Source organism: Helicoverpa armigera, chromosome 16, assembly GCF_030705265.1.
Source record: "Helicoverpa armigera isolate CAAS_96S chromosome 16, ASM3070526v1, whole genome shotgun sequence".
NCBI lineage: Eukaryota > Metazoa > Arthropoda > Insecta > Lepidoptera > Noctuidae > Helicoverpa > Helicoverpa armigera.
Genome location: NC_087135.1, coordinates 7477328 through 7502266, shown reverse-complemented (window position 1 = coordinate 7502266; position 24939 = coordinate 7477328). Strand labels below are relative to the sequence as shown.

Here is a 24939-nt window from a genome sequence, read left to right as displayed (position 1 = left end):
GGGTTTTTAGAGCAAAGGATGTCAGGCTGATTGGTCTGTAAGATTTTGCGCTTGTGTAGTCTCCTTTACCTGGCTTTGGGATAAAGACTACTTTGACCTCCCTCCATTTTTGGGGACATATCGAAAGCCAGGCATGCTCTCATTAGTCTTAATAGTCTATATGAGATGTATGGTCCTCCCCATTGCAGGAGCGCTGGGAAGATTCCGTCCGGACCTGCTGCTTTGTATGGGTGGAAGCTTTGAATTGCCCAATGGAGTTTTTCCATTGTGACGATTTTTTGTGCGTATGACCAATCTTCTTCAGTTGGTGTTTGTGTTACCTCATGCCATTCTACATTTTGCGTGAAAACGCATCCTGGGAAGTGGGTCTCAATTAGGACGCGCTTCGTTTCTTCCGGCGATGTGGTATGTGTGTTGTCTGGTTTTCGGAGAGTGCCCAGACCAGGTGTGTTTTGTTGTGCTAGGATTTTCCTTACCCTGTTTGCTTGTTGACAGGACTCGATGTTACCACAGAACTTGCGCCATCCCTGGTACTTCGGAATCTGATGCATTTCTTGTACCTTGATTTGGCCGCCTTATAGTCGTCCCAATCCTCGTCGGCACATGTATTCATTGCTCTGTTTAGAGTTTTTCTCACTTGTTTACGCCTGCGTTCTAGTTCCGCACCCCACCATGGTTGTTTCCCTGGTGTTTTCTGGTATGCAGTTTCGGGGCAGGCTGTTTGATAGCTGTCTATCATTGACTGTGTGAGGTAGCTTACCTGTTCGTCAATTTGTTCTGTGTCCACGTAATTTGTAGGGTCCCCGAGTTGCGCAAGTTTGGTGCTGAGCGTACGGGTGTACGTCGCGCGGTCCGTATTGCGTGGGTTCCGTTTCGGTGGTGTTTCTTGTATACAGACCTGTAGGTCAAAGCGGATCCATCTGTGGTCTGAGCAAGATGCCTCCTTAGAGACATGCCATCCTGTGATTAGCTCCGCTACGCTCTCTGATGCGAGAGTCAGGTCTATAATTGTTTGACTTCGTCTAGTGACGAAAGTTGGTTCTGATCCAGTGTTTATTAGTGATAGGTTGGTTGTGAATAAGTAATCAAATAAGGTCTTACCCCTATCGTTGTGTGTATCCATTCCCCACAAAGGGTGGTGTGCGTTGGAGTCAGTACCGATAATCACTTCCTTCCCTTCTCTCTCGCAGTGATTCACCAGGCGGGCGAGGTCGTAGGGAGGAGGCTCCTCTGCTTCGGGCATGTATACCGAGGCGAGGGTGATCTCCATGTTTAAAGCAGGTTGCTGTATTGAGATGGCAGATTGGTCTCTGCAACAGAAATCTGATAAAAACTGTGTTTTTATGTTTTTTGTTGTATAGATGCACGCCCTGGGATGGTCGTGATGTATGTCTACGTGAATCTTACCTCCAAGATTGGAGAGTCCTCTGATTTGGCCGGCCCTGACCCACGGCTCCTGGATTAGGGCAATGGCCGTGTGTTGAACCTCCAACCATTTGCGCAGCTGAGCCGTCGCGGTTTGGCTGTGGTGGAGGTTTGCTTGGAGGATTTTAATTGTCGACGAAGAAGGGGACGCCATCGCAGATTGCGCCCTCCTCGTCTCCTCCAAGCTGTAGCCCGGCCAGCAGGTCCCCGGACTCGACTTCGTCCCTCCAGGTCTGAACCCGTCAGAAGGGCTTCTTCCGGGTCGTCGTCCTGTGAGGGGACGGTTGCGGGTACGGGCACCGCAGGGCCTCGGTGGGGCCAGCGCCCTCGCTGGTCGTGGTACTTGTGCCAGGCTGTTTCTGGATGGTGAAAGTGGCGGGGTCCCATCCCGGCGGAGTATCGGCAAACTTGCCGTTGTGACCCTGGAATTTCACGTACACCGCACCCAGCCCGAAGGCGAGGCGGCGCCCGGACTTCATCAGGGTCGCGATTTGTTCCTCCGGGATTCCCACCACCACAAAGCTGGCGCCTTGCTGCTTCTCCTGTCTTTGGAGCACCCACCTGTCGACCGCGATCTGCGGGTTCTGGTATGCCAGAATCCGCCCGATGTCTCGCGAGTCGGTGATGGCCCTGTTCATTAGGGATCAGGATGCCACACCTGATCCTTCGTGTAATTTCCGACTGGCTCTTGATGATCAGCTGGTGGCCGGTTGAAAGGGCCAAGTCGGCGATGGTTTTTTGAAACCATGTCAAAGTGTGGTCGTTGGAGCACCACAGCTTCAGGACGCCTTCTGTGTAAACCGGCTTACCATTAAAAGCTGGCCCCGGTTGTTTGTTGTTCGGGGACCATGCCTCCTTTAGGATGGTCTTCTGTATCCCCGTCAGTATCGTGTCCGCTACGTCCTTTGTTAGGATCCCGGTGTGGCCGCATGTAACTGCGATGCACAGGGACTTCTTGGTTGCTTGAGCGTAGCTTACCCGAGGAGTGGCCCGCTTGGACGGGTCCAGGCACTGTCGTTTGCGCTTCCCACGGGGCGAAAGTGTCTCGTTCAGAGCGCGTTTGGCAGCTGTCTGTACCTCACCTGCAGGGCTTATTGTTTCGTCCCCTTCCTTCACCGGCCTGCCGGCCCCCGCGCCCGGCGGACGACCACTCGGTCCAGGTCGGCTTTCGCCTGCCTGGGCCTGTGTACGCCCACCGGCACAGAAGCATGGCTGGCCGGAGGTTGGGGCAGCGGGTAGAGCTGGTGTGTCGGGCGCGGCGTTCGCGTTCATGCGCGCTCGCCTGCGCTGGCGTGGGTTGATCTTCCTCTTCTTGGAGCTCACGCCATGTTGGTTTTGGTTAGGGCGTTGGGGTTGTGGAGTTTGTTTCCCCTTGCCCTTGCGTTTTTGCACCTGCCATGCGGAGGAGAAGTAGTCCTCAGTCCGGGTTACCGTGTCCGCGTTGACGGAGGCAGATGGCCCGGAGGTGCCGGCATGTGGAGCAATTTGCTCGGTGTGCTGTGTTATGTGAGGACCGCCGAGGGGGTGAGCCGCCGACGGAACCGTCACGGGGGTGCTTGGGTCGGTACTGGTTTTACCCGTACCTATAACCCTCGCCCTGTTTGTGGAGTCGGTACCAGCTTTACCTGGTCCCTTCCTCCTGCTTTGACGTTTGGTCTTCGGCACGGTTCTCGCCATGCCTGGACCTTTGTCGCATTTGCCCACGGGGGCAGAATGCGCGGTGTTCGCGCAGGTCGTAGGAGTGTCGTCGGCTTTCGCTGACTCCACCCTTACGCCGGTAAAATTTATTTTAGTGTTATCCATATTTTTGATTATTTTTAGTTTCATCTACCGAGCTCCCACCCTCCATGGAGCCCGCAACTGGGAGCGCCCTACTGAAGGTAGGCACGCTAGGACTACCCGGTAGATATAGGAACGCGAGGCTGGCTTACAGTGCGACATCGGGCACTCGATCAGGCTGGAGTCTGGAGCAGAAAGTCCCGACTTCCAACCTTCACTTGCACCGTCAGCATGACCTTCACCACCGCTACGGCCGCCCAAGGACGGCTTTCGCGGACCCCACGTCCCTCGCCTGTGGCCCTCTGACGGGACACGATTGGCCATTTCCCTAACCCATGGCTCTAAGGTAGGGCAACCGTTTCGCGTGAAATCCAGACCAAAGGGGGCGTGTTGCCGCACGGACGCATTACCGCCAGCGCCGCTTGGCTCAACCCCCCAGGATTCCTTCATCCCCACTTACGGCGCTCGACTGCGCAGGTCCTAGCGCAGGTGACTGTTTACTCCTACCCGCCATCATCAGAGAATAAGTGATGGACGGGCCCGCAACCACTTAGTCACAAGGATCACGGTAAGGAGTGGAGTTGGATTGTGGAGGGGTTGGGGGAAAAACTGGGAAAGGGTTAGGAGTTTGACTGGGGTTGGAAGTGACTGTATGTGCGAGGGATGGGTATGTGCGCTGTGCACACGACAGGACTTTGAAGGGGTGGGATGGGGGAGAAGCAGCTCTTAGCATAGGCAGGAGGGCGAGACCGAAGTCTTCCCTGCGACCTAAGGTCCCGGGTGACGCCGGTGTTACAGGCTCGAACTGTACCACGCACTTGGAGGCGGCTGGGGAGAACGTCAACCCAAAAGAAAGAAGTTTAGATTTTAATAATATTGCAGCAATGGATGCACATTTACGCCATTATTGGCTGGGACTTACAGAGATGCAGTTTAATGAAATATTAAATAGCCTTCCTACTTTACATAATAAGGTTAGAAATCCTAGCCTTGCATTAAGCACATTTCTTGTTAAACTTAGGACAGGGGACAGCAACCAAAGACTGGCAACTCTTTTTCAATTGCCACGATCTACATTAGAAAAAAAAATGAACATTGTTAGGGAATGTTTAAAAGAACATTTTGTACCAATGCATTTGGGAGTTAATCACACTAATATACAAAATGTGGCCTCACGTAACAGGACTATTCCTGAAGGTCTATTCGGAGACAGTAGCATGGCTCCAGATTCTAAACCTGCTATTGTCATATGTGATGGTACATATGTTTATGTACAGAGTAGTAGTAACTACAAATATCAGAAACAGACATATAGTCTACACAAATATAATAATTTGGTTAAACCCTTTTAATCACATGTTGTGATGGATATATTTTAGAGTGCATTGGACCATATGAAGCAACAAAAATGACTCGACAATCATGAGTGATCTATTTCGTAATGAAAGTGGTCCAATGCGCTCATTTTTAGACAGGGGATGTCTTTATATTGGATAGGGATTTAGAGACGTGATCCCTGAACTCCAAAGCTATAATTATAAAACATACATGCCTGAGTCATTATTGGAAGGTGAATTTCAATTGACCACTGACCAAGCAAACAAGTCTAGGTGTGTGACTATGTGTAGATGGGTAGTTGAAATTGTAAATGGTCGCATCAAAAGAGACTACAAACTGTTTCGACAAGAATATTTTAACAGAGCATCAACACACCTTATGGATGATTTTAAAATTGTTTGTGCCCTTTTGAATAAATTCCACCCAACAATTGAAGATAGACCTGACGCTGCAGAGTATGTGCAAATTGCTCAGGCGAGATTAAACAGTAGTAATTATTTGGGGGAATTTATTCGAAGGGATAACATCAATAGGAGACGTACGGTTTTCCAAAACATAGACAGCAATGCTCCCCATTTAGATCATTTTCCAAGATTAACTTTAGATGATTTAAGAAGATTTGCATTGGGATCTTACCAATTAAAACAGGCTAGATCCTATTATGGGGAGCACATAAGAAGTAATGGTACTTATAATGTTGAAGTAAGCAATGATGTCTTGGAAGAGGATTTGCCCTTAATATTGGGTCAAAATAATTATTTAATTAGGACTAGAATTAAGTCCCGCCATGTGAGCCATAAAACATATTACTCTTATTTGTTGATAAGTAGAGATGAAGATCGGGCAAATTCTTTAGAAAGTATCATTGCTTACTATTGTAACTGTCTAGTGGGTAACCGTACGGTAGGGTGTTGTGCTCATACTATGACAGTATTGTGGTATTTAAGCTGGGGCCGCTTCAACAATGTGAGTGCTCCAGCTCAATCTTTGGACGAAATATTTTATGAAGAATAAATAGTTTATTCATGTTTTGTTTTTTTTTTATTTCCCTTGCTATTACTAAAATAATAATAACTATCAATAACGGTAATTATGAGTCTATACTAATATTATAAAGAGGAAAGATTTGATTAGGTAGGCTATAATTTATCCGGGTATGGAAAGGTGTTCCCGGGGACGCGGGTGTAACCGCGGGAAACACATAATAACAATTCCATTACTTTATGCATAAATAGAGACATAATTCCATGGTACTGCTATTTACAGTACATATTTCTATGCTCATAGTGATCTATAGTCCATGTCAATTTCTAATTATAACCTATATTCTTAAAACAGAAAAATAATGATATCTCTTGAACCAGGGTGAATAAATGAAAAAAGGTTTCTGATTATGAAAATGCAATGTTTTTCCTATTAGTTAAAATAAAAATCTTCAGGGCACAAACATTTTTCACTGGGACCCAACTTCCCTTACAAAACGGGCAATCTCCTTTGTCGTTAAACATCTTTTGGTATCATCTAGGTACTTGAAATCGACTTACATAGCAAGACGGCAAATGGGATCACTTTTTTTCTGTTCTAAATACTACTGTCTGATCTTCTCTATTATACGTAATGTCTACATAAAAAATTGTTACGATTTATAGCCATTAGAAAAACTAAAAAAAACTTACCCATTTATTCCGATAAGCCGTCATCCACAAAAGCGTACTATGTCCAGAAAGTCTCATCATTTCTCTTAAAAAGAACCTAAAGTGCGGTTCGAATGCTGGATAGACCAGTGCAAACTTGATCGTTGCAAAACCAGCGTTAATGCCTTGACCATAGATGTGATATTTGTGTATCTGATACGAGTCTAGATTGTAACGGCCGCGTAGAAAATCGATTTCATCTGGAGGCCTGGAAAAATGAAGGATGGGTCCATTTTTCAAGCAAATCACTCCTGTAGTAATGTCATCATCATCATATTCTCTTGACTGTATTATTTCCCTACATATTCCCCAAAATTCACAACGTTTAACAGAATATCATAAACACACTTTACTACTACTCACTACTTAAGATAAATCATTCGTAGAGTAAATTGACTACTGAAATGGAAGTCATTATAGAAATAAGATATGTAGGTAACCATAAAAGACATCATGTTTTGGACTTGGCATGTGTTGGACTTGCAGAAATAGGTGGTGCAAAAATGAAAACATGGTAAGTATGGTAATAAATGCAGGTACATACTCAAGTATTCCTAAGCCCACAATATGCATTCCACTGGTAAACACATACGCTTGATTATCTTTCTTATTACTAAAAGTAGTTTCTATTGTAGTGATCGTTTGTTTTGCATCCAAGTTCACCAGGAGCTGCGCTATTTGAGGAATGTCCATAATTTCTATATCGCGTACCCGTAACTTTCTGAAGATATCAGAACAAAAAGATATTCATAATTTGCGTAAACAAAATTCAAATTTAATTGCAATGAATAAAATTATTAATAGATAATATTAGATAGATAGTAGTACTACCCCAAAACTGAACTTCTGTGTGCCACATACAATGAGTATTTGCAAGAAACTCTAGGTTTCGTCGGCACGAACTGCAACGAATAACTTTAAATCAGAAAAGAAACACAATAAAACTAAATACTTTACCATTAAATTGTTGTGAAAATACATAATTATGAAATCGCCGTCGTTTTTGTAAAATCTTTAGAACCTTTAAACCCGTCAGATTCGAAAATTACAAGATGACTTACACAAAAATGTTGCAACAAAGGAAAAGTCTTATCCGCTGACGGTACACGAATGATGCAGTAATCATAATCCTTTGCTAGTTCGAATGCCGCTTCCAATAAGTCATAAGCGTATCTGTAAATGCATAGAAAAACTACAGTTAAGATGTAAAAAAGCTGCAAGTTCATTAAATAAATAGAATATCAAATGGTTCACATGGAACTTGCTAGAACATTTTTAAATACAATAAATAAAGGTAATGTTACACTAAACTTCTCAAAAAAAAATGACAATTTTTAAAATGATAAAATTAACTAGTCAGATTAGACCTTATAATCGACTCCAAACTGACCTCTCGTCTATGTCATCGCGGAAAGCAAACAGTTCGATCATGAAAGCATTTTCAACGCCCTCGTAAACTGTAGACTCCTCTTCGACTGGTCGAATTTTTTTAGAAGGTTTAATGGCTGGAAACAAAATTCTTGGTTGGAATCTAAGTCTTGTCAGAAAAATTCCGAAATTTTTTCGCTTATGAGACAACTAGCTTATTCCCACGTTCGCAACCGCCTAACAACCTCATAGTGGATACAAATATAGCCGCAAAACGCTTCGAGAAAAGGATAGTAAGGCCGTGCCCGCTTTGCTCGAAACTTGGCTGGGGCACTGCCGTGCCCCCAGATGCTATAAAATAAACTCTAGAGCCTAAGGGTCAATCCCCACTGAAAGAGCAGCGGCCGGCAGCGGCCGTAAAATGTAAGTGATTGAGCGCGAGCGCGGCGGGCCGCGCGGCGCCGCGCTCTTACATTGTCCGTGCTCTTACGGCCGCTGCCGGCCGCTGCTCTTTCAGTGGGAATTGACCCTAAGAAAGGATCATAGGCACTAGTTTATGTTTATATACTTTTTTTTGTAGTGGAAGCTGGACGTAGTTAATTTCACATTCAGGTATTACATAAAAGTATAAAATTTAGTAGACTAGTAGAAAACGCTTAAAGCGTTAAGTCCGCCATTGTTCTTTGTGTGCATAAAGTATTAGATAAATAAATAAATATCCAGGATACACCTATATGAGTAGTTAATTAAATAATATTCAAATTAGGGTACCTCCTCTAATCAATGTAGAACTGGAAGTAGACGTAAAGTCCTTACGCTGATGATGAACGAGTGAAGCGTTGGAGACTTTTGCGGTCAAACGCGGACCCGACCTGGTTACACCAAAATCTTATTTTTTATTTATTCAAGCGTTATTTTCTATATATCGCAACAAAAGTCATAATATGTAATAAGAAGTGATGTACTCCTATGTAGTCCGACAACATAAACGCCTGCTTATTTCTTAAAATAGCCGTGTATTTTTAAAATTGAACGTGAAAATTTAAATAAAAAGTTAAGTCATACAATGATGTTGTCGGTGCAGTAACGTTAATATTTCGGATCGTAACACTTGCCGGTCCTTTTGTATATTTTTTGCAAGATTTAAAATTAAGTTAGTTGCGTATGTACTTACAAAGTTTTATGAAACACCGTTGCGGTCAAATTATCATTCAATAATGTGGTATCAATGTTCACAATATCGTAATCAAAAGGATCTTCGTCTAACAAATTAACCACCGAGTATAGCGACGTAGTATCGCTTTCACGAGGTGAAAATACTGTACGGTCACTGAAGTCGTCCGAGGTAGATTTTATCATATGGTCGAAGTTTGGCGCGTGGCCTGTGAAGCTCACTTTACTTACTCTCCTAGTACTCTTCGAAGTACTCTTGTTTTTACCCTAGAATAGAGGCAATTTTAAATATATAGACAGAATTACAAAGTCAATTTTAAATTTATAGATAAATGATATAGTCAATTTTAAATATATAGACAGAATTATATAGACAACATTAAATAGGTTTTTAAAGTCAGATGTCTGATGCGCTGCTTCTATATAAAGTTACGCTAAAAAAGTAAGTAGGTGTCCGCGAATCAGCAAATGCCTACAAAAGCCTATTTAGGCATAATCAAGATTTATTTGAAAATGTTATGAATTTAATAGGAACTCACGTTTTTATTAGTGTCCTGTTTTATATCCGACAAGCGATGGAAGGGACCCCATTGCCCAGTCATTATCGGCTCCCTAGAATTAATAAATTATTTCTAAAACCAAGTAACAATTTAAATGAAAAGTAGTAGTTAACAGATTTTTTTACACAGGAGTGTTTTTATGTTCTCTCTTCCTCGAAAATGAGCTATCCAATAACATGAGAGACTCTTTTCAAACGGAGTCCAGTGGTTCCCTCGTTCGTTAAACAAACTCTCGTGTTGTACATGTAGGCATATTGGATACGAACCCGAATTCTTGTAAGAGAGCATTTCCTCGTTTCTTCTGTTCTCTCTCGAGGGGTGTAGCAGCCCTTAGTCCGTGGAACGGTCGCAATTCATACAGCTTCTGCAGTTTCTTGTAATTTATCTCTGTGTTTATGCACATCACAGCCACAGCGCGGCCTTGCACCTGGTATAAAAGTGTTTTTTTTTCCATGTAATAAAAAGGTTTAACGCGTTCCGGGTCCTCCAATACAAATAACGGTTTTAAAAATGGAATTGAAATAAAGATTGAAAACGGGTACCTACCTACGCCATATTTATTTTTATATATTGTTAATTGTTATTTTCATAAAAACATACAACCCGGTTTCAACCTAACCAGAAAAAAAAGGCAAAAGAGTCTGCAAGGCAGGCATATTTTGCAAATAGATAATGTAACAAAATGTACTCACATCAGCAACAATAATTTTTCTATCACTTTCAGGATGGCGGCCAATTATTTCGCTAATATAATATTCACCATACAATTTCTTCAAACGAGGACACTTCTTGTCCAGTATTTCTACTATATCGTCGTTATCTTCTTCCCTATGAATAACGATCCTTACTAATATCATAATTTTGAATTAACTACATATTTGTACTTCTCTTTTGAACCTTACTACTGGACCGATTTCAATGAAAGTTATACATACACTCTGAGAAAGGACACAGGCTACTTTTCACCCACGTGTGAGATGATCCCTTGAAGCGAGTGGAAACTCGGGGAACAGTTAGTATAAGTACCTACTATAAAGTCTTATAAAAGCTACATCTTAAATATGATAAGGAGATACATACACCGCTCGACGCATCCTCAGTCTCGGACAAAAATCTGTCCTTAGAGCCGTGTACAAATAACTGCCAGTAACATCTTGAGATTTAGCATTATACCTCATTATATTGCGTTTCTTGAACGTTAAGAACCTCGTTATTAATTCTGGAACGAAATATTAGTGAAGTGATTAAATTTATATAGGTATACTAAGTAATATTTAAAATGTGAAAGTAACTCTGCCTGTCTGTCGCGCTCGGACGCCTAAACTACTGAACCAACTTAAATGAAACTTGGTACACAGATACGCTAGTCTTAGAAAAGACATATGCTACTATTTACCCAGTATCCAGAAGCGGTTCTCCTAGGAATTGTGTGAAGCCGAAAGACTGGTATAAGTATAAATATTAGTAAAGAGAAGATAGGAAATTCTTACCTTCAGGACAAAACATGGGTACTACCAAGACGATATAATTTAAATAGTAGTCATTCATGAATACAGATATCAATGCTTCTTCTATAAAGAAGTCGGTCACAGCGTCGATGCAACACATGAAGTGTATGAACAGCGTATTGCGAGATAGAAAGTAGCGCCTGAAATAATAAGTAGGTAATAATTAAAAGTAAAATTACTTCTAAAACAAATGAAATATTAAAAGTAAATAATTTGTCTGCGTCTTCGAAGTTGGCAACTTTTGTCTTTACAAGTTAAAATCAAGAAAAAAAACACTTATGCTCACGCGCATGTGCTGTCAAATGGTTGCCTTCAGAGAGGCGATGTTGCTTGAGGAGCTTTGAGAACCTTTCATACTAACTAATCAACGAATGTTTCGCAATCCACATAGCCTGAATTAACTAATCCTTAGAAATCTTGTTAACAAAGGTTTTTTGACGAATAATCTACGGTAAAATCACACTAAAAAAACGTGCCGTGAACAAGTAAGTCTAAGTATGATTTTTCTAGATCCATTATTTACTTACTGAAACATGTTTCGTGTCCAATACTCCCAATCCGAGGGATCGAGGCCACTGACAGGGGGATGATCGGAAAGTGCCATGAATCCTATCACTTCTTTTTTATCGTTTATCATGCATATTGATAGGGCTGAGAGCTCGCTGAAACAAAGTCTCTATTATAATAATTATTTTTTTCATAAAGCTAGTATATTGATCTACTTTTATATTTAATAGTTTAATTTTGCAAACCTTATGGTAAGACATGGTCAATGCTCCTTTTGTTAAATAATATAAGATCCACATAAACCCATATTCGCAAAAATAAATAAGTTTTGAGTTTTTTAGTTTTGTTTGAACTCGCTTATCTGAGAAACTAGTGGTTCGATTTGAAAAATCTTTTAGTTTGATAGTCCCAGTGTTTGGTGGCTGTCTTTTTACCCAGGTGCGCGAAGTAGGATATTGATTATTTAAAATTTTCAAAAATATAAGTAAGTATGACTTACATCAAGGACCCGATGTTAATATCAAAAAACAGTTCTTTCGTGTGCTTGCGATTCCAAATCAATTCAATATCATCTTTATCAGCCTCGACAGCTCTTCTAAACTGCCGTCCCTTGGGACCAACGTCGAAATCAAAATATATCGACATTTTACTTTAATTAAATACCAGTATTTGTATCTAAATATGTATTAAACAAATGTTTTGTCATAAAGTGATGTTACAGGAACAATCACGTTGGTCATGGAAATAAAAAACCTCATACGTTTTAAACTATGCAAATATATTACAACCATAATTTACATTTTAAAATTACTAAAATTATACATTAGTTAAATAAAGCGACGCATATCAATTAGTTTTATATTAATGTTAGCATGAGATATGGCCTTTTGTGATCTTTCTAGTTCTTGAAATACTGATCGAAATTAAGTACAATGTCTTTTGGAATGTTCAAACTTTTCAAAATAACCTTCTTTAGTAATGGTAAGCTGCCTGTCGTGGAAGTTTGCCATGCGCTGAGCATAAACAACGCTCTGAAAAATACTTAATTGTATCAATACTGAATGATCTTTTTCCACAAAACAATTCAAGAACAATTTGAAGTAAATGAAAGAAACAATTTGTCATAAGATAAAAGATGAGAATCAATAATGTTAGTAAACAATGTGACTAAAAACTACTCTAAAAGAACAAGTATTCCAATTGAAGACAAAACTAAAATAATTCTTGTTAGAACTGAAAGTAACTTATAAAACTATCTATCAATTAAAATACTATCAATCACATCTATAAACAAAACCAACCAATTCTTATTAAAATTGAATGCAATTACTCAGCACATAATTATAATAGAGATTCAAATATACAAGGATAAAAATCAAAACATTATATTTATCAACGACAAAACGACCATTTAATACGTCACAAAACTTGAGTCAAACCATCGACAAACACAAAAATAAATTGTTAAAAAAAAATCTGAATATTATTTTATAATTACAAATTGATTCTCGTATGAAAATCATGGCTAATAATATTGTAAGGCGCAGGACTTGCATCTTGATATAAACGTGAAGAAAAAAAACTCAATAAAACGAAACCAACGTTTATATCAAGTCGCAAGGGCTGCGCTCAGTCTATGTGCTTAGATTAGAGGCGGGAGATTCTTCGCTCGCACTAGATTGGAGTGTGACTTAGACCTGCTAACGTTGTTGGGGGTAGTTTTGACTGTCAAGGTGGCGACTGTGTTCTGTCTCTGCAGGTTGACTTTGTTTGCGCTGAGCGGAGCGCGGGGAGTTGCGAAGCCGTCGTGGTTAAGCTTTAGGGCGGATCGAGTTAACCTGGTCGGAGTGTACATCAGGTTACTCTTAGGTGTCATGGCCAAATTATTGACGTGTTGAATGTTCTCCTTGCCGACTTTAGGCGTCAATGGTGTTTTGACCCTCGGAGTTTTTTTTGGGGTGGCACTTCGCTCGTCTATGGGATGGTAAACGATGGTAGGGAGGACCGCTTCGCTCGGTCTCGGGTTGGCCATGGAGCTGCGACTAATCTGTTTTTCGTTGATGCCGTCCTGCAAACAAGCAGTAGAAAATATAAGAAAAAAAAACAAATATTCCAGTTTTCCATATAGAGTCACATGATCGCGACAGAAACAGAAGCCAGTCTGGCGCTTCGTTCGCATAAGATGAAATGTATTGTTTACAAGCCTTGATTGCCAATTCACGTCGTAATGATATTCTACGGGTGTGTAAGTCAAAACAAATAAAGAAACCTTCATTACATTGGATTTGCTGCATATAACATCAACAGCCAAGTCAATGGCGAAGGATTACAAAGGTGACCGTACCTTGAAGTCGGTATAGGTAGTGAGGAGCGTGGTCTCCATGAGCGGGTCCTTGTTGGCGCGGTCCTCCTGCGAGCCCGTGGAGCGCGTCGCGTTGATCGAGCGACGGCTGCTGCTGCGACGCTTGCCGTGAGACTGAAATAATTAAAAAAATATAAGTACTTCCGTCAGAGGATTTTACCTGTGTTCTGTAGGAACTACTCCGCAGCTAAAAAGACTTCCCCAATAATTAGGTTATCTAGGTCTTAGGTATCACTGACAGAATTTTTCAGTTCACTTAAGTCTTAAGTGGTTCTTGACACTCAGCTTTGGAATAGTAGTATACTTAGAGCAATTTAATGTAAAGAGTTTATCAAACTATGCCTGATATACAAACCTACAAACATGATGTGTTTATAATGAAGAATGTTTTTGCCATTCCAATAAATTTAATGAGTAATACTCATCAAAAAAATATACTCTTGACTGATTTTGTAGACTTTACCTATTACCAGACAAGATACAGAAAATATGGCCTAAATCTTATATGCCCAGATTCTATAGCAGTAACTTACCGTACGCTTATGCTTGAGAATGCTGCCATTGACCGTCTTTGGCGTTTTCCTCAGTTCACCTCCATAGTCGAGCTTCCTCTTCGCATCCTTACCCTCCGCAACTGCCCGCGCTGCCAGACGTCCGCTTATGCGCCTAGTACAACATAAACAACCATACATTTTAGGCAAATGTTAGTATGGATAACCAGGAAAATTATCAAGGAAATTAGGAAAAAGTATTTAATACATATGATTAATTTATAGTTGCGTAACGTCTGCGATAAAATTTCTTTTCATTCATAACAGCTACAAAATCTTACGCGATACTCAATCTACGCCTACAATCTACATACAATGATTTACATCGAATATTCTAATTACTTTATGCTATTGTGAACAATCAAGCGTAACGACTACATATAAATTGTTCTACATGTTTAATTATAAACTTATATAACGCTAGCAATATTTCTCATTCCCTCTACTTACGCAATAAAACGTCAAAGTCGCATTTTGTTTCGATCGCTACTTATCATCAATCAAACAAAACTTGCCTCAATAATTATGACGTAATGGTGTTTTCACATCAATAAATTCACAAGCGCGCACTGAAATATTAAAGGAATGAAAAATATTATCTAAATAACAGTGTGAACGTAAGTATGTGAGGTAACATAACGTTTTACGCAGTGTAAAAAAACGTGCAATGCAAAATATTTTTTTACCGCTTCGCTAATACATGTAATGAATATTGAATGTACCCAGTTTACGAAATCCGATTAAGATCAAAATATTTAGAATGGAAATACTTTATGCTCGACGGTGAAAACTGATTTCTATCTCGCGTTATTCAATACATTATAAGATAATTAATTAACATTGTTAATTCTAATACATACTAACATTCTTGTACATTTCACGTCAAAAATAATACTGAAAAATTCCGAATTTACACGACTTACTCAACACTACACGCCATATTAACAAATACACAAAAAAAAACAATCACTTTATTTGTACTGTTAGCAGCGCAAGTAGATCACAATACTGGTATAGGTAAAGTAATACTTTAACTGTCCTGACCATTTTTTATAAAACCCGAAAAATCTAGGTGCATAAAACCTGTTTCTTTATACCCTGCTTGCTTGTAGTAGGTATTGTAAATCATAATGCATGACTTTTTCAACTCAGTTATATTGTCTAACTTGTGATGCCAACTTTACCAAAATAATAACATCAATAAACTACATGAAACTTACCTCTTAACAGTAGTAATAGCAGATCTCTTGAGCGCAGACAAGTTGTTAGTGAATGTCGTCACCGCCTTGGTCGCACTACCCGTGATCAGCTGGCGTTTGGACGGCGGCCTACAAGAAATACGATCTGCTTACAGTCAATGCGAATATGCTTATATCTAACACAGAATATAGGGACGACACAATTTCCGAGTAAGTGCTTACCTGCCTTCATATCCAATTTTAACTGACTCTCCAAAAAGGAGGAGGTTTTCAATTCAGATTTTGGATTGTGTTTGTTGGAAAACTATGCCAGTTTTAATTCAAAATCAAAAATCAAAATCAAAAGTCATTTATTCAAAGTAGGCTGAAAATCAGCACCTTTTGAACGTCAAGTCTACAAAAGACAGCCCCCAAAACGCCCGCCTTTCACCACTTCCTATGTGTTTTTGCTAGGAAGAAGAAGTGGTGGAACAAACTCCCCAGCAATTTACAGTTTTTTGTGCTAGATTTTAACATACCTATGTTAAAATCTAGCACAAAAACCCTTCATTTTCTTACATGACAAAATCTTTTACGTGAAAATACACATTTGTTCCATGTCACTCTACTGCTGGGAAAAAATTCAAATAGACCGACTTAGCTTGCTGAGGAAGACTTGGCGTGGCTGGGCTAAATTAAGAAAAATTAATATAAATGAAGGTGGGTATTAAGAGTATAACCTCCTTCAATAAATAGTCAATTTCCTTATACCATCACCATAGAGCACTTGAGTCAGCGTTACCTGTTCCTCTCAGCAGTGGCAGCCAGTCCGGCCGCAGTCCTATTCCGCTTGCCGAGCGGGGAGGTGGCCAGCGAGCGGAACAGCGGCGTGGTCGGTGTCAACGCCTGCTTGCGAGCTGATAGCTTGTTGTGACGCTCCTGTGGGAGACGGCTTGTTAGGATGGTTGGTATTGTGGGCTGAATGTAGTCGAGGCAAGACGAGGTGATGCGTCCTTAGTAAAATAAGTTTTGTGTCGCAAAATAGGCACGTAGAACTAAAAGTTACATCTTTTATTGGTTAAGCAAAAATAACAACAATATAATTTTGACACGCTTTCTACAATTTCCCCTTTTCTATCAACATCAATATTTTGCGAATATCCAAAAAAGGAGGATCGACGTCACAAAATCATTCTAGACTACGAAAAATCTACCAACTAATCTACCTAGTATTCAACGCTCGCCTCACCTCGACCTACGCGAGTCAAAGGACACGAGGTGAGACATACCAATGAACAAATCGCTACATCCTCGCCTCGCCTCTATTTTCTTTTTAATTCTTTTTTAATAACAGTGAGTTAAGCTCAATCCACTGAAATAGAATTTGAACATCAATTTCGTTTTTAATTAAAGACTATTTATTCCAAATACAAATTGAACAAAAACATTCTAGAAGTTTATAAAAAAATTCTATCATTATAGCTTTCCGAATTCAAACATCAAGGACTATTCCAAATTCAAACAGAATGAGAACATTCTAGAACATAATTCAAAAACGTTATGCTTACAGCTTTCCTGGTCTCCCATTCGTCTTCCATCAGTTGAAGCAGAGGCTTTCCGTCAATAGTGAACGTGTTACCAGTCTTGGCTTCATGTTCGGTCACTAGTTCACGGATCTGCGCCTCGATTTTCGGTAACTGTAAAAAAATATAATAGGGTCAACATCTGCATTGAGTTTTTCCATTCACTGCATTTAAACACTGAAAAGGCAGTAAGATGTCATTGAATGGAAGCGTAAAAAAATATGTTATTTACTTATTTAATTATTAATAAAAAGTTTTTATTAAAAACGATCAAAACTAAAATCTAGATGAGCCTTACCAATGTACTGAGCTGTCGCTGTACTGAAGTTACTTTTAGACATGCTTGATAGGAACTTATCGTAAAATTACATTTTCTTTACAACACAATAAATTGTTTTCTTTAAAAAAAAACGCTTCATGCATCCTATTCTTCGAAATGTACGTGTTGGGCCACAGAGCCGAGAGCTAGTAGATATAGCCTTAAAGGTCAGTCAGTCAAGCGGAACTTTGGACGATTGTACATCACACTGGACAATACATAAATATATAAAAATACATACATTGCTAGCGATAGCCTTCCTCTCTTTCTCCTCTCGCAGCAGCTGCCCGCCGCGGTTGTGATAACGACCCGGCTCCGTAGCTCGAGCCTCGAGCTCCGTCATCTTCAGCCAAAGGTTTTTGCGAGTCACCACCAGCTCGAATATGTGCCTGTCATAAAAAGAAAATAAGTAACTACTACATAACCCGTATCTAGACTAATATAATAAAGAAGATTTATTATACATATGTATATTTTTGTTTGTTTGGGTTATAAAGGTTAACGATTGTGAAAGTACTGAACCAATTTAAAAAAATATTTCACTGTTAGAGAGCGACAATATTCACGAGTGACAAAAGCTATATTTTATCTGGGTTCATGAATAATGAATTTCGCCAGAAACATGGATAAAATCGCGAGAAAACAGCTATTAATAGCTATAGTGAAACAAAAAGATTTAATGCTTGCTTAATTTGAAAATGTCATAATTAAAATACTGCACTGAAAAAAACCTGTAAAGCCACAAAATACTAACTTGTGTTCATTATAATATTTCGTAATCTTCTCAAGATACAGTTCATGCAGCGTCAACGTGTCTTCAGTGAAGATGTCCTGGTAGTAATGCACGAACTCTTCACGTTCGCGGCTCGAGTACATCACGTTGTCCCACATCAACTTGATCTTAGTGCGGACGTTGGCTACGAACACCTGGACCAAGGAGAATGGTAATGTAATGAGGCTTTATGTAAGCTGCAGTTGTCTATGCCTGTAGGTAGGGAAAGAAACGGTAACGTCCGTTCCCAATATTCTATCCATCTCTTGTTTTGCTTACTAGAGATAATTTCAATATTCTATATCCAGTAGCAAACAAACAGTTAGATAGAATATTAAGGACGACTGTAAATCATCGAAGTAGTGACGACTAGGTACATAAAATGAGCATCTCGAAAAAAAAAACATATATAAGATTTGTGTGCAAAGTTGAGTAAAAAACTAAGAAATTACAATAAAATGCTGCTGCCTAATTACACGACTCATACTCAAAATTATGATTATGGGTCACCTGAAGGCATACAGCAATAGGCGTTATACAGATGACTTTATTATGAATCTGAAAATTTTAAATTGCTGTTATTATGAGTACTGTAAACTATTTGTTTTTTGCAAAGAAATTAATTAAGTATACAGAAAATAAAATGCTGATACGACGAACTACTAAATATCCTTACAATGGTGTCATGGTGAGTTTTACGGGAGAATCTTAGAAACATGGTCGAGATTCGAGATTGATTGGCGCTATAAGTAAGTATCCAGTTCGCCGATCCATAGGAAAAGCTAACACGCCAAGTCAAGGTAATGCATATAAATGAAACACCTACCGCTATAAATAATTATAAGAAAGTTAATACAAACACCAAGTTCACTACAAGTCTAGGGCTAGACTTGAAAATGGCGATACGCTACACAATAATAACTATAAATCAGTATAAATGTAACAATTAAAATACAAGACATCTAGATAACGCGAACGATGTCTATCTATACCAGTTTCGAGAAAGTAAACCGATTTAGTATTCAGTCATGCAAAACTACTGGTTAGATTACGATTTTACATAATACGTAATGGGTTTTAATTGCCATTTAATCTAAAAGTGGACATAATGTACGAATACATGTCGGTACCGTACAATACTAAATGGAAATTCGACTGTACATTATGAACGAAAAAGGGGGGAAAAGATTATAATGGCCGACAAGATTATACATAAATTAATTTTAAATACATGTTATAAAAGTCTATTGCAAGTTGTCTATACATAATGATGATTACAAAGATCGTAGATAGTACAAAGTTCCGCATTTTCGCGGGAACGATTCAAGAATCAACATTTTGACGCGGATAAGTTATTACAGAATCGCGAACCCTATACTTAATAGATGCATAACTTAACAACGTAACAGCGAAGTGAACTATTTATCACAATCCTCGTTTAGTGTCAAATGAAACTAGCCGTGATCGTGTTGAAATTCCCTATGTAACTGGACCACTTTCTGATTGTAATTGCTGAATCAATATTTAATATTCAATCACAAAATCTTGGATATCTTAGATCAGTGAGAAATGGCATCTAGAATACTAATCCTGCTCTTGGGAAATCTATTCCAGTTCTCTGGACGCGTGGCTTGGAAGGGCCCCAAGTAATTACTGTAGTTAGCATTTGATAAAGAATTACTGCTGCAGCCAGTTTAGTTTAATCAATTATTTCCCACGTTGTTTTATAACCACAACGTCCAAACAGTTTTTAGAAAAAAAAAACACAAGATACGGAGAAAACAATAATTTGTGGAAGTCAAGTCGTTTTCGGTCCTCAAAAGTAGGACAGCAGTCGAATTTAGAAAATAATCCGGCTAAACTAATATCATAAATCTGTATAAGTTGAATCTACATTCATGTGGGAAACTAACAATAAAAGAACAAAAATATGCCAGGAACCATCTTACTAGCAAAATGTTCTAGGTATAAACAATAAACATACCTGAATCTTCTGCCTCTTGATCTGGTCACAGCGCTTGATCTCCTCTTTGATGGCGGCCTCAGTCTGCGGGTGACACCCGGGATGTGCGTGCAAGAAGTTTTCACGGTAGATCTGATCTTCATCCAAACATTCCCACAGCTTTGACAGGCGTTCACGGAGTTCTAAGACCTGGAAGGAAAATTTACCGTATCGAAAGCCGTTGATGGTTTTGTATGTCATGTCCTAGATAGAATGGAGATCATTAGACTTGTACCTATGTCAAATGGTTTACAGGCCCAAAAATAATATAGATTTTTGTTAAGTTCCTTTCCTAGAATATACAATAACTAAGAAAAACAAAGATTTTTATTACAACAGATATATAGAAATTCAGACTACTTACCCTGTTGTTAGTTTGTTCATATTTCTCTTGCAAATCTTGCTGAAGCTTGGAGAGGCGATCCATGTTCAGATCAGTGACTTTGAAGTCAACTGACAGAGATGATGTCACAATATGTTCGAACTTGTTCTGTGGCTTGATTCGCAGTTTGTCTGAAATTACATCCTAACTTAGTAATAATCATGTATGTTATGATAATAGAAATATTTTAGATGGTAATGACCCACTTACACCAAGATAACAATGAATTCAATTACTAAAGAGGTCAAAGTTAACTTTGTTAGGCATGAATCTTTACATTGAAATAATCCAATGTCTCATTTCAATTCCTGGTACAGTTCGCGCTAAACCAGCTCACAGCTAATTTATAGGTTTTTTTGTTGTGTATGTCTTCAGCGCAATATAGGTAAGAATGAACAATGTGCTGCCATTTACACAAACTAAAATCATACTTACCCATAATATCCTTAATTTCCACTTGAATATTCAAAAAGATTTCTGCTCTCTTATCTCTCTCCGCTTGCAGCGTTTCCAGGTGTTCCTTCAGCCTGTCCAGTTCCTCCTCGGCTGGGAGAGGTACCTCCTGCAACTCCTGGATGGTGACTCCAAGCTTGTCAGCGAGGTCTCGCTGCCATTCCAGGAGCCTCTCCATCTTCATGCGGCGCTGTTCCACTTGTTCTCTGTATCTGTTGGAAAAAAAAATAATACTCAATTTAAGTTGGCACATCATCATCATCCTCCGAGCCTTTTCCCAACTATGTTGAGGTCGGCTTCCAGTCTGACCGGATTCAGCTAAACAGCACAACAAAATATAAAATCTTGGTACAACTTTTTACACAAATAAAAATAAACTACTGCTTATGTTATTTTTAATTTTTGCATTGATTTATAGCCACAATTTATTTTAAAACTGACTATAAAAGTCACATCAAGATTATTTACCTTTAGTGAAATGCCTACTAAAATAGAGTATAGTAATAGTTGGCTACTTGGCACAAAATCAAAATTCTTGACTGAAACTTGTTTTATGTAACATGCTCGTTCAAGTTGGAAGACTACATTTTAGACAGTACAATTTGGGGATATCAAACTTATCAATAAAATTATTACAAGTAAAAACCGTGTCACATATTCTTAATATTTATGACTGCAACTGCCTTACATAGCTTCCATATACATCTTATACAGATATTTTTTATAATATTCTGCATTACCATCAACAACATTGCTGATATATTATAGAATGTAATAATATATAATACACCATGAGCATATACAGTTCCCATGAGAAGAGATTGAACTGCAAACTGCAGATTTACTAAGATGCACCATGCACTATTACACCATGATCTGAGATTCTTTCTCATCACAGTTACACATTTGACCTAGCACCTGAGCACAACTGCAATTGTATAATTGCCTACTGATTATGAAACTGTGAGAATAACATAAAATGCAAGTAGCATAATTGGCAATGTAATGAAGACAGAGCTGCAATACAATCTTGTTTTATACTTACGAAAATAAAGCAGGAGATTAGCATCTTTGTGGAAATTTGTTTATATTTTGGTTATGTTGTGATTGCAATAAACATTACTTCATTATTTTAATAAGTAAACACATTTGTTCTTATAACAAAAAACGGTAACCAGACATTTAACACATGTTTAAGAAATTCTCCATACATTTTGTCAAATGTCTGCTTTTCTTTTTGTAAGTAAGACCAATTATGTTTTATATGAATTGTATATAAGGTTACTTACCCAGCAATCTGTTCTTCCAATTCTCTCTTGTATTCAACCAGCATCATGTCTTCCTTGAAGTCCAAAATTGTAATGTCCACTGACAGACACCGGCTGAGCTCTTCTGTTTCTTCCTTCAATTCTATTCAATAAATACAATGATGTTATTATAACTCATACAGATGAAAATGTCTAGTGTCTGACATGTAAAGAATAATACATTACAAATGAAAGAAATCTTGTAACATTTATTGCAGTTCAAATCTCCAAAAATAGCTGCATGTTAAACAAAGTAGTGTCAGCTTTAAAGTTTCTTGTAAACTACCTATTAACTTGCATAGTAGTGTCAATACTTGTAAAATAATTAATGTCATCATCCTCCTGCCCTTATCCCAATCCTATGTGGGGTCGGCAATGTGTTTTACAGTATAATTTTTGTAACTTATGTACTTAATATTTTGATAATATAATACTTAAATAACAAGTTATCTTACTGTCAACTTGTCCCTGCATAGTCTTGAGCTTCTGTCTGGTCTCGGAGATGACATCTCTATGCAGTTCCTTCTCAATCTGCACCAACTTGGTAATGTTGTTCACTTTGGTGCTGTCATCCACGCCGAGGTGTGACCAGTTCAGCCACAGTTCCTCCATCATGGAACGGACATTCTGGGATATCTCCATGAGAACCTCATTGCTGTAAAGGTTATTGAAAGAGGTTTGTACCCGTTTCTCTTTATCTATGATTAGGAAGTGAATGTGTGATCCATACTGATATAATGAAGCAAATAACCAATTTTGTTTTTGTGGGGACCTTAACTGATGCTATTTGCATAAACTGTTATAATGGAACAAAACAAACAGTAGGTTAGTTTTCATTTTAGAACCTACATAATGTTTACAACTACAACTTTAGAATTAGAAGGCCATATTTTCTTAACAGGAACAAGTCCTGAGCTATTGTTAAGCAAATTAAAGTATAAAGTGTAAGGGAGTTAACAACAAAATAACATAGTAAAATTGACAATAAACTGTGTACTTGTGGTCATGTACCACAAGTATATTTCTAACTACAAGATAAACTCCTTCATATATCACAGTCATTTAGTAAATGCTCAGAACTGGGCGTTGTAAAGCTTGTTTTAAAACCTTCATGGTTCAGTTAACATTTACTATTTGAAAAGATGCAGTTACAGACATGCATCATGATCCAACTACAAGATGAAATCAAGTTAAATGGGTAAATAGTGTTGTAATGTTATATTGATAGATTGTACGGAAGTTTGTTTGTAAGTAAGATGTTGGGTTTGAAACAAATCTGTAACGGTGGGAATTTGTAGACGCCTTTGAAACTTACCGGTACTACGGCTAAAGTTTTTATCTCTAATTACTCTAAGATACGTTGTTCGACGTGGTGTTTTGGTAATAAATGTACCAAAACGCCTTTTAAAGAATATAATATGTTAGTGATGTAAAATTATAAAACTTACAATAGCTTGTTGACATCTTCGGTTAAAGTAATCATTTTGCTTGATTATTCACTAGTTTTCTTCTAAATAAACTCACATATGTTCACTAAAAATGTCCTAATAGTGGCAGTATCATAAAACACTAATAAAACTCAATATTTCTAAAATAACCACCAACATGAATCCGAAATCTAACGAGCCTTGAACGTTTGTTTTCAAATTTCAATACGTTACAAATGAAAGTGTCTTCCACAGCGCTGTGATTGGTTGGTCATCTGTGCGTTCAGAAACAACTCTAAGATTATTTTTATCGTAATGAATTGTAAAATGATAATTTAACTATTTAGTTTTGATTAAGATTTATTAAGTAAACATTTATTAGTCAAAGTATGTCAATACCTAGTATTTTTTTATTTTTATTATATGCATTACACGTTTCTCTATTGCGTTGCACCATAAGTCCGTAAGTTATTTGGGGTGGCGCCACTGTAGCAAGCTTACATGAGTCATGGCTGATTTACATTGAGTCAGTAACTGACGTCAGTCCACTGACAAGTCAGTGCTGACCCGGCACTGCCATCGTGTAAATTGATTTGAAGTCAGTACAGTACTACTGACGAAACACTGACACTACACTGACTTCGTGTAAATAGCACGCGTCAGTTTTCGGCGCCTACACTGACGTCAGTTACTGACTCAATGTAAATCAGCCTTCATGTCATGTAGCTTTACATGAGTTTTTATAAATTTTGCAACTTCAATGAACTCTGGGAACTCCACTACTATCATCTTAATTTTTTGTTGCCGATAGTGAATAGTCAAGGCCATACCAATCAATCATGTCATCACTTTCGCAGAATTTGTTGTTATTTAGATATGGACTTCCACGCGAGTGTCTTTTCTGGGCACCTATACCTTATATACCTATGTTATTTTGCTTACATTGAGTACTCTTAACAAGTTGCTAATACATAGTAATCAATAACCGTTACCTACCACTTAACCAGTAACCACGCAACTATGTCATTTGGTGGACAGAAAATGCTGTAACAAAATGGAATGCTGTTCTATTTAGTCACTAATCTGTCGCAGTAGATGTCACCATAGATATCCTGTCTGCTTTTCATAGGTCTGGTTGTGGTTCGCAAATTCACCTGCGTCTAGAAGCTAGGTACATAGTAGGTAAAGTAGGCACCAAATTGTAAGTAAGAAGATCCTCAAATGTTATTTCAAGGTAGGATCCTCCATACC

The 24939-nt window shown here is 38.7% G+C and overlaps 3 protein-coding genes and 1 long non-coding RNA gene across 5 annotated transcripts; all 4 read right to left on the bottom strand.

Annotated features, from left to right (window-relative positions):
* Positions 1-129: 129 nt before the first annotated feature.
* Positions 130-1663, bottom strand: LOC126053864 (putative 115 kDa protein in type-1 retrotransposable element R1DM). 2 transcript variants are annotated; one of them, XM_049837177.2, is made up of 2 exons: positions 1408-1663; positions 130-1323 (listed from the first exon to the last, which is right to left on the bottom strand). In XM_049837177.2, exons 1-2 carry the CDS (start codon positions 1577-1579, stop codon positions 473-475), a joined length of 1023 nt encoding a protein of 340 aa, XP_049693134.2. In that variant the 5' UTR covers positions 1580-1663; the 3' UTR covers positions 130-472. The 2 variants fall into 2 exon arrangements, with proteins under 2 accessions (XP_049693134.2, XP_049693133.2); XM_049837176.2 differs by having other exon boundaries at positions 130-1310.
* Positions 1664-6224: 4561 nt separating this feature from the next.
* Positions 6225-7140, bottom strand: LOC135117953 (uncharacterized). The gene is made up of 3 exons (XR_010277273.1): positions 7068-7140; positions 6781-6957; positions 6225-6444 (listed from the first exon to the last, which is right to left on the bottom strand). It is a non-coding gene; the product is annotated as an uncharacterized LOC135117953 (long non-coding RNA).
* Positions 7141-7219: 79 nt separating this feature from the next.
* LOC135117971 (cilia- and flagella-associated protein 61-like) lies at positions 7220-12005 on the bottom strand. Its single transcript, XM_064038654.1, has 11 exons — positions 11852-12005; positions 11373-11507; positions 10828-10985; positions 10418-10556; positions 10030-10165; positions 9604-9764; positions 9317-9389; positions 8779-9044; positions 8376-8476; positions 7627-7741; positions 7220-7409 (listed from the first exon to the last, which is right to left on the bottom strand). Exons 1-11 carry the CDS (start codon positions 11995-11997, stop codon positions 7220-7222), a joined length of 1620 nt encoding a protein of 539 aa, XP_063894724.1. The 5' UTR covers positions 11998-12005.
* A 106-nt stretch (positions 12006-12111) lies between these two features.
* LOC110379346 (protein regulator of cytokinesis 1) lies at positions 12112-23923 on the bottom strand. The gene is made up of 14 exons (XM_021338989.3): positions 23710-23923; positions 22717-22916; positions 22244-22364; positions 20937-21166; positions 20484-20632; positions 20102-20269; positions 18100-18272; positions 17587-17734; positions 17012-17140; positions 16246-16382; positions 15486-15593; positions 14248-14380; positions 13697-13828; positions 12112-13420 (listed from the first exon to the last, which is right to left on the bottom strand). Exons 1-14 carry the CDS (start codon positions 23742-23744, stop codon positions 12995-12997), a joined length of 2289 nt encoding a protein of 762 aa, XP_021194664.1. The 5' UTR covers positions 23745-23923; the 3' UTR covers positions 12112-12994.
* Positions 23924-24939: the final 1016 nt, after the last annotated feature.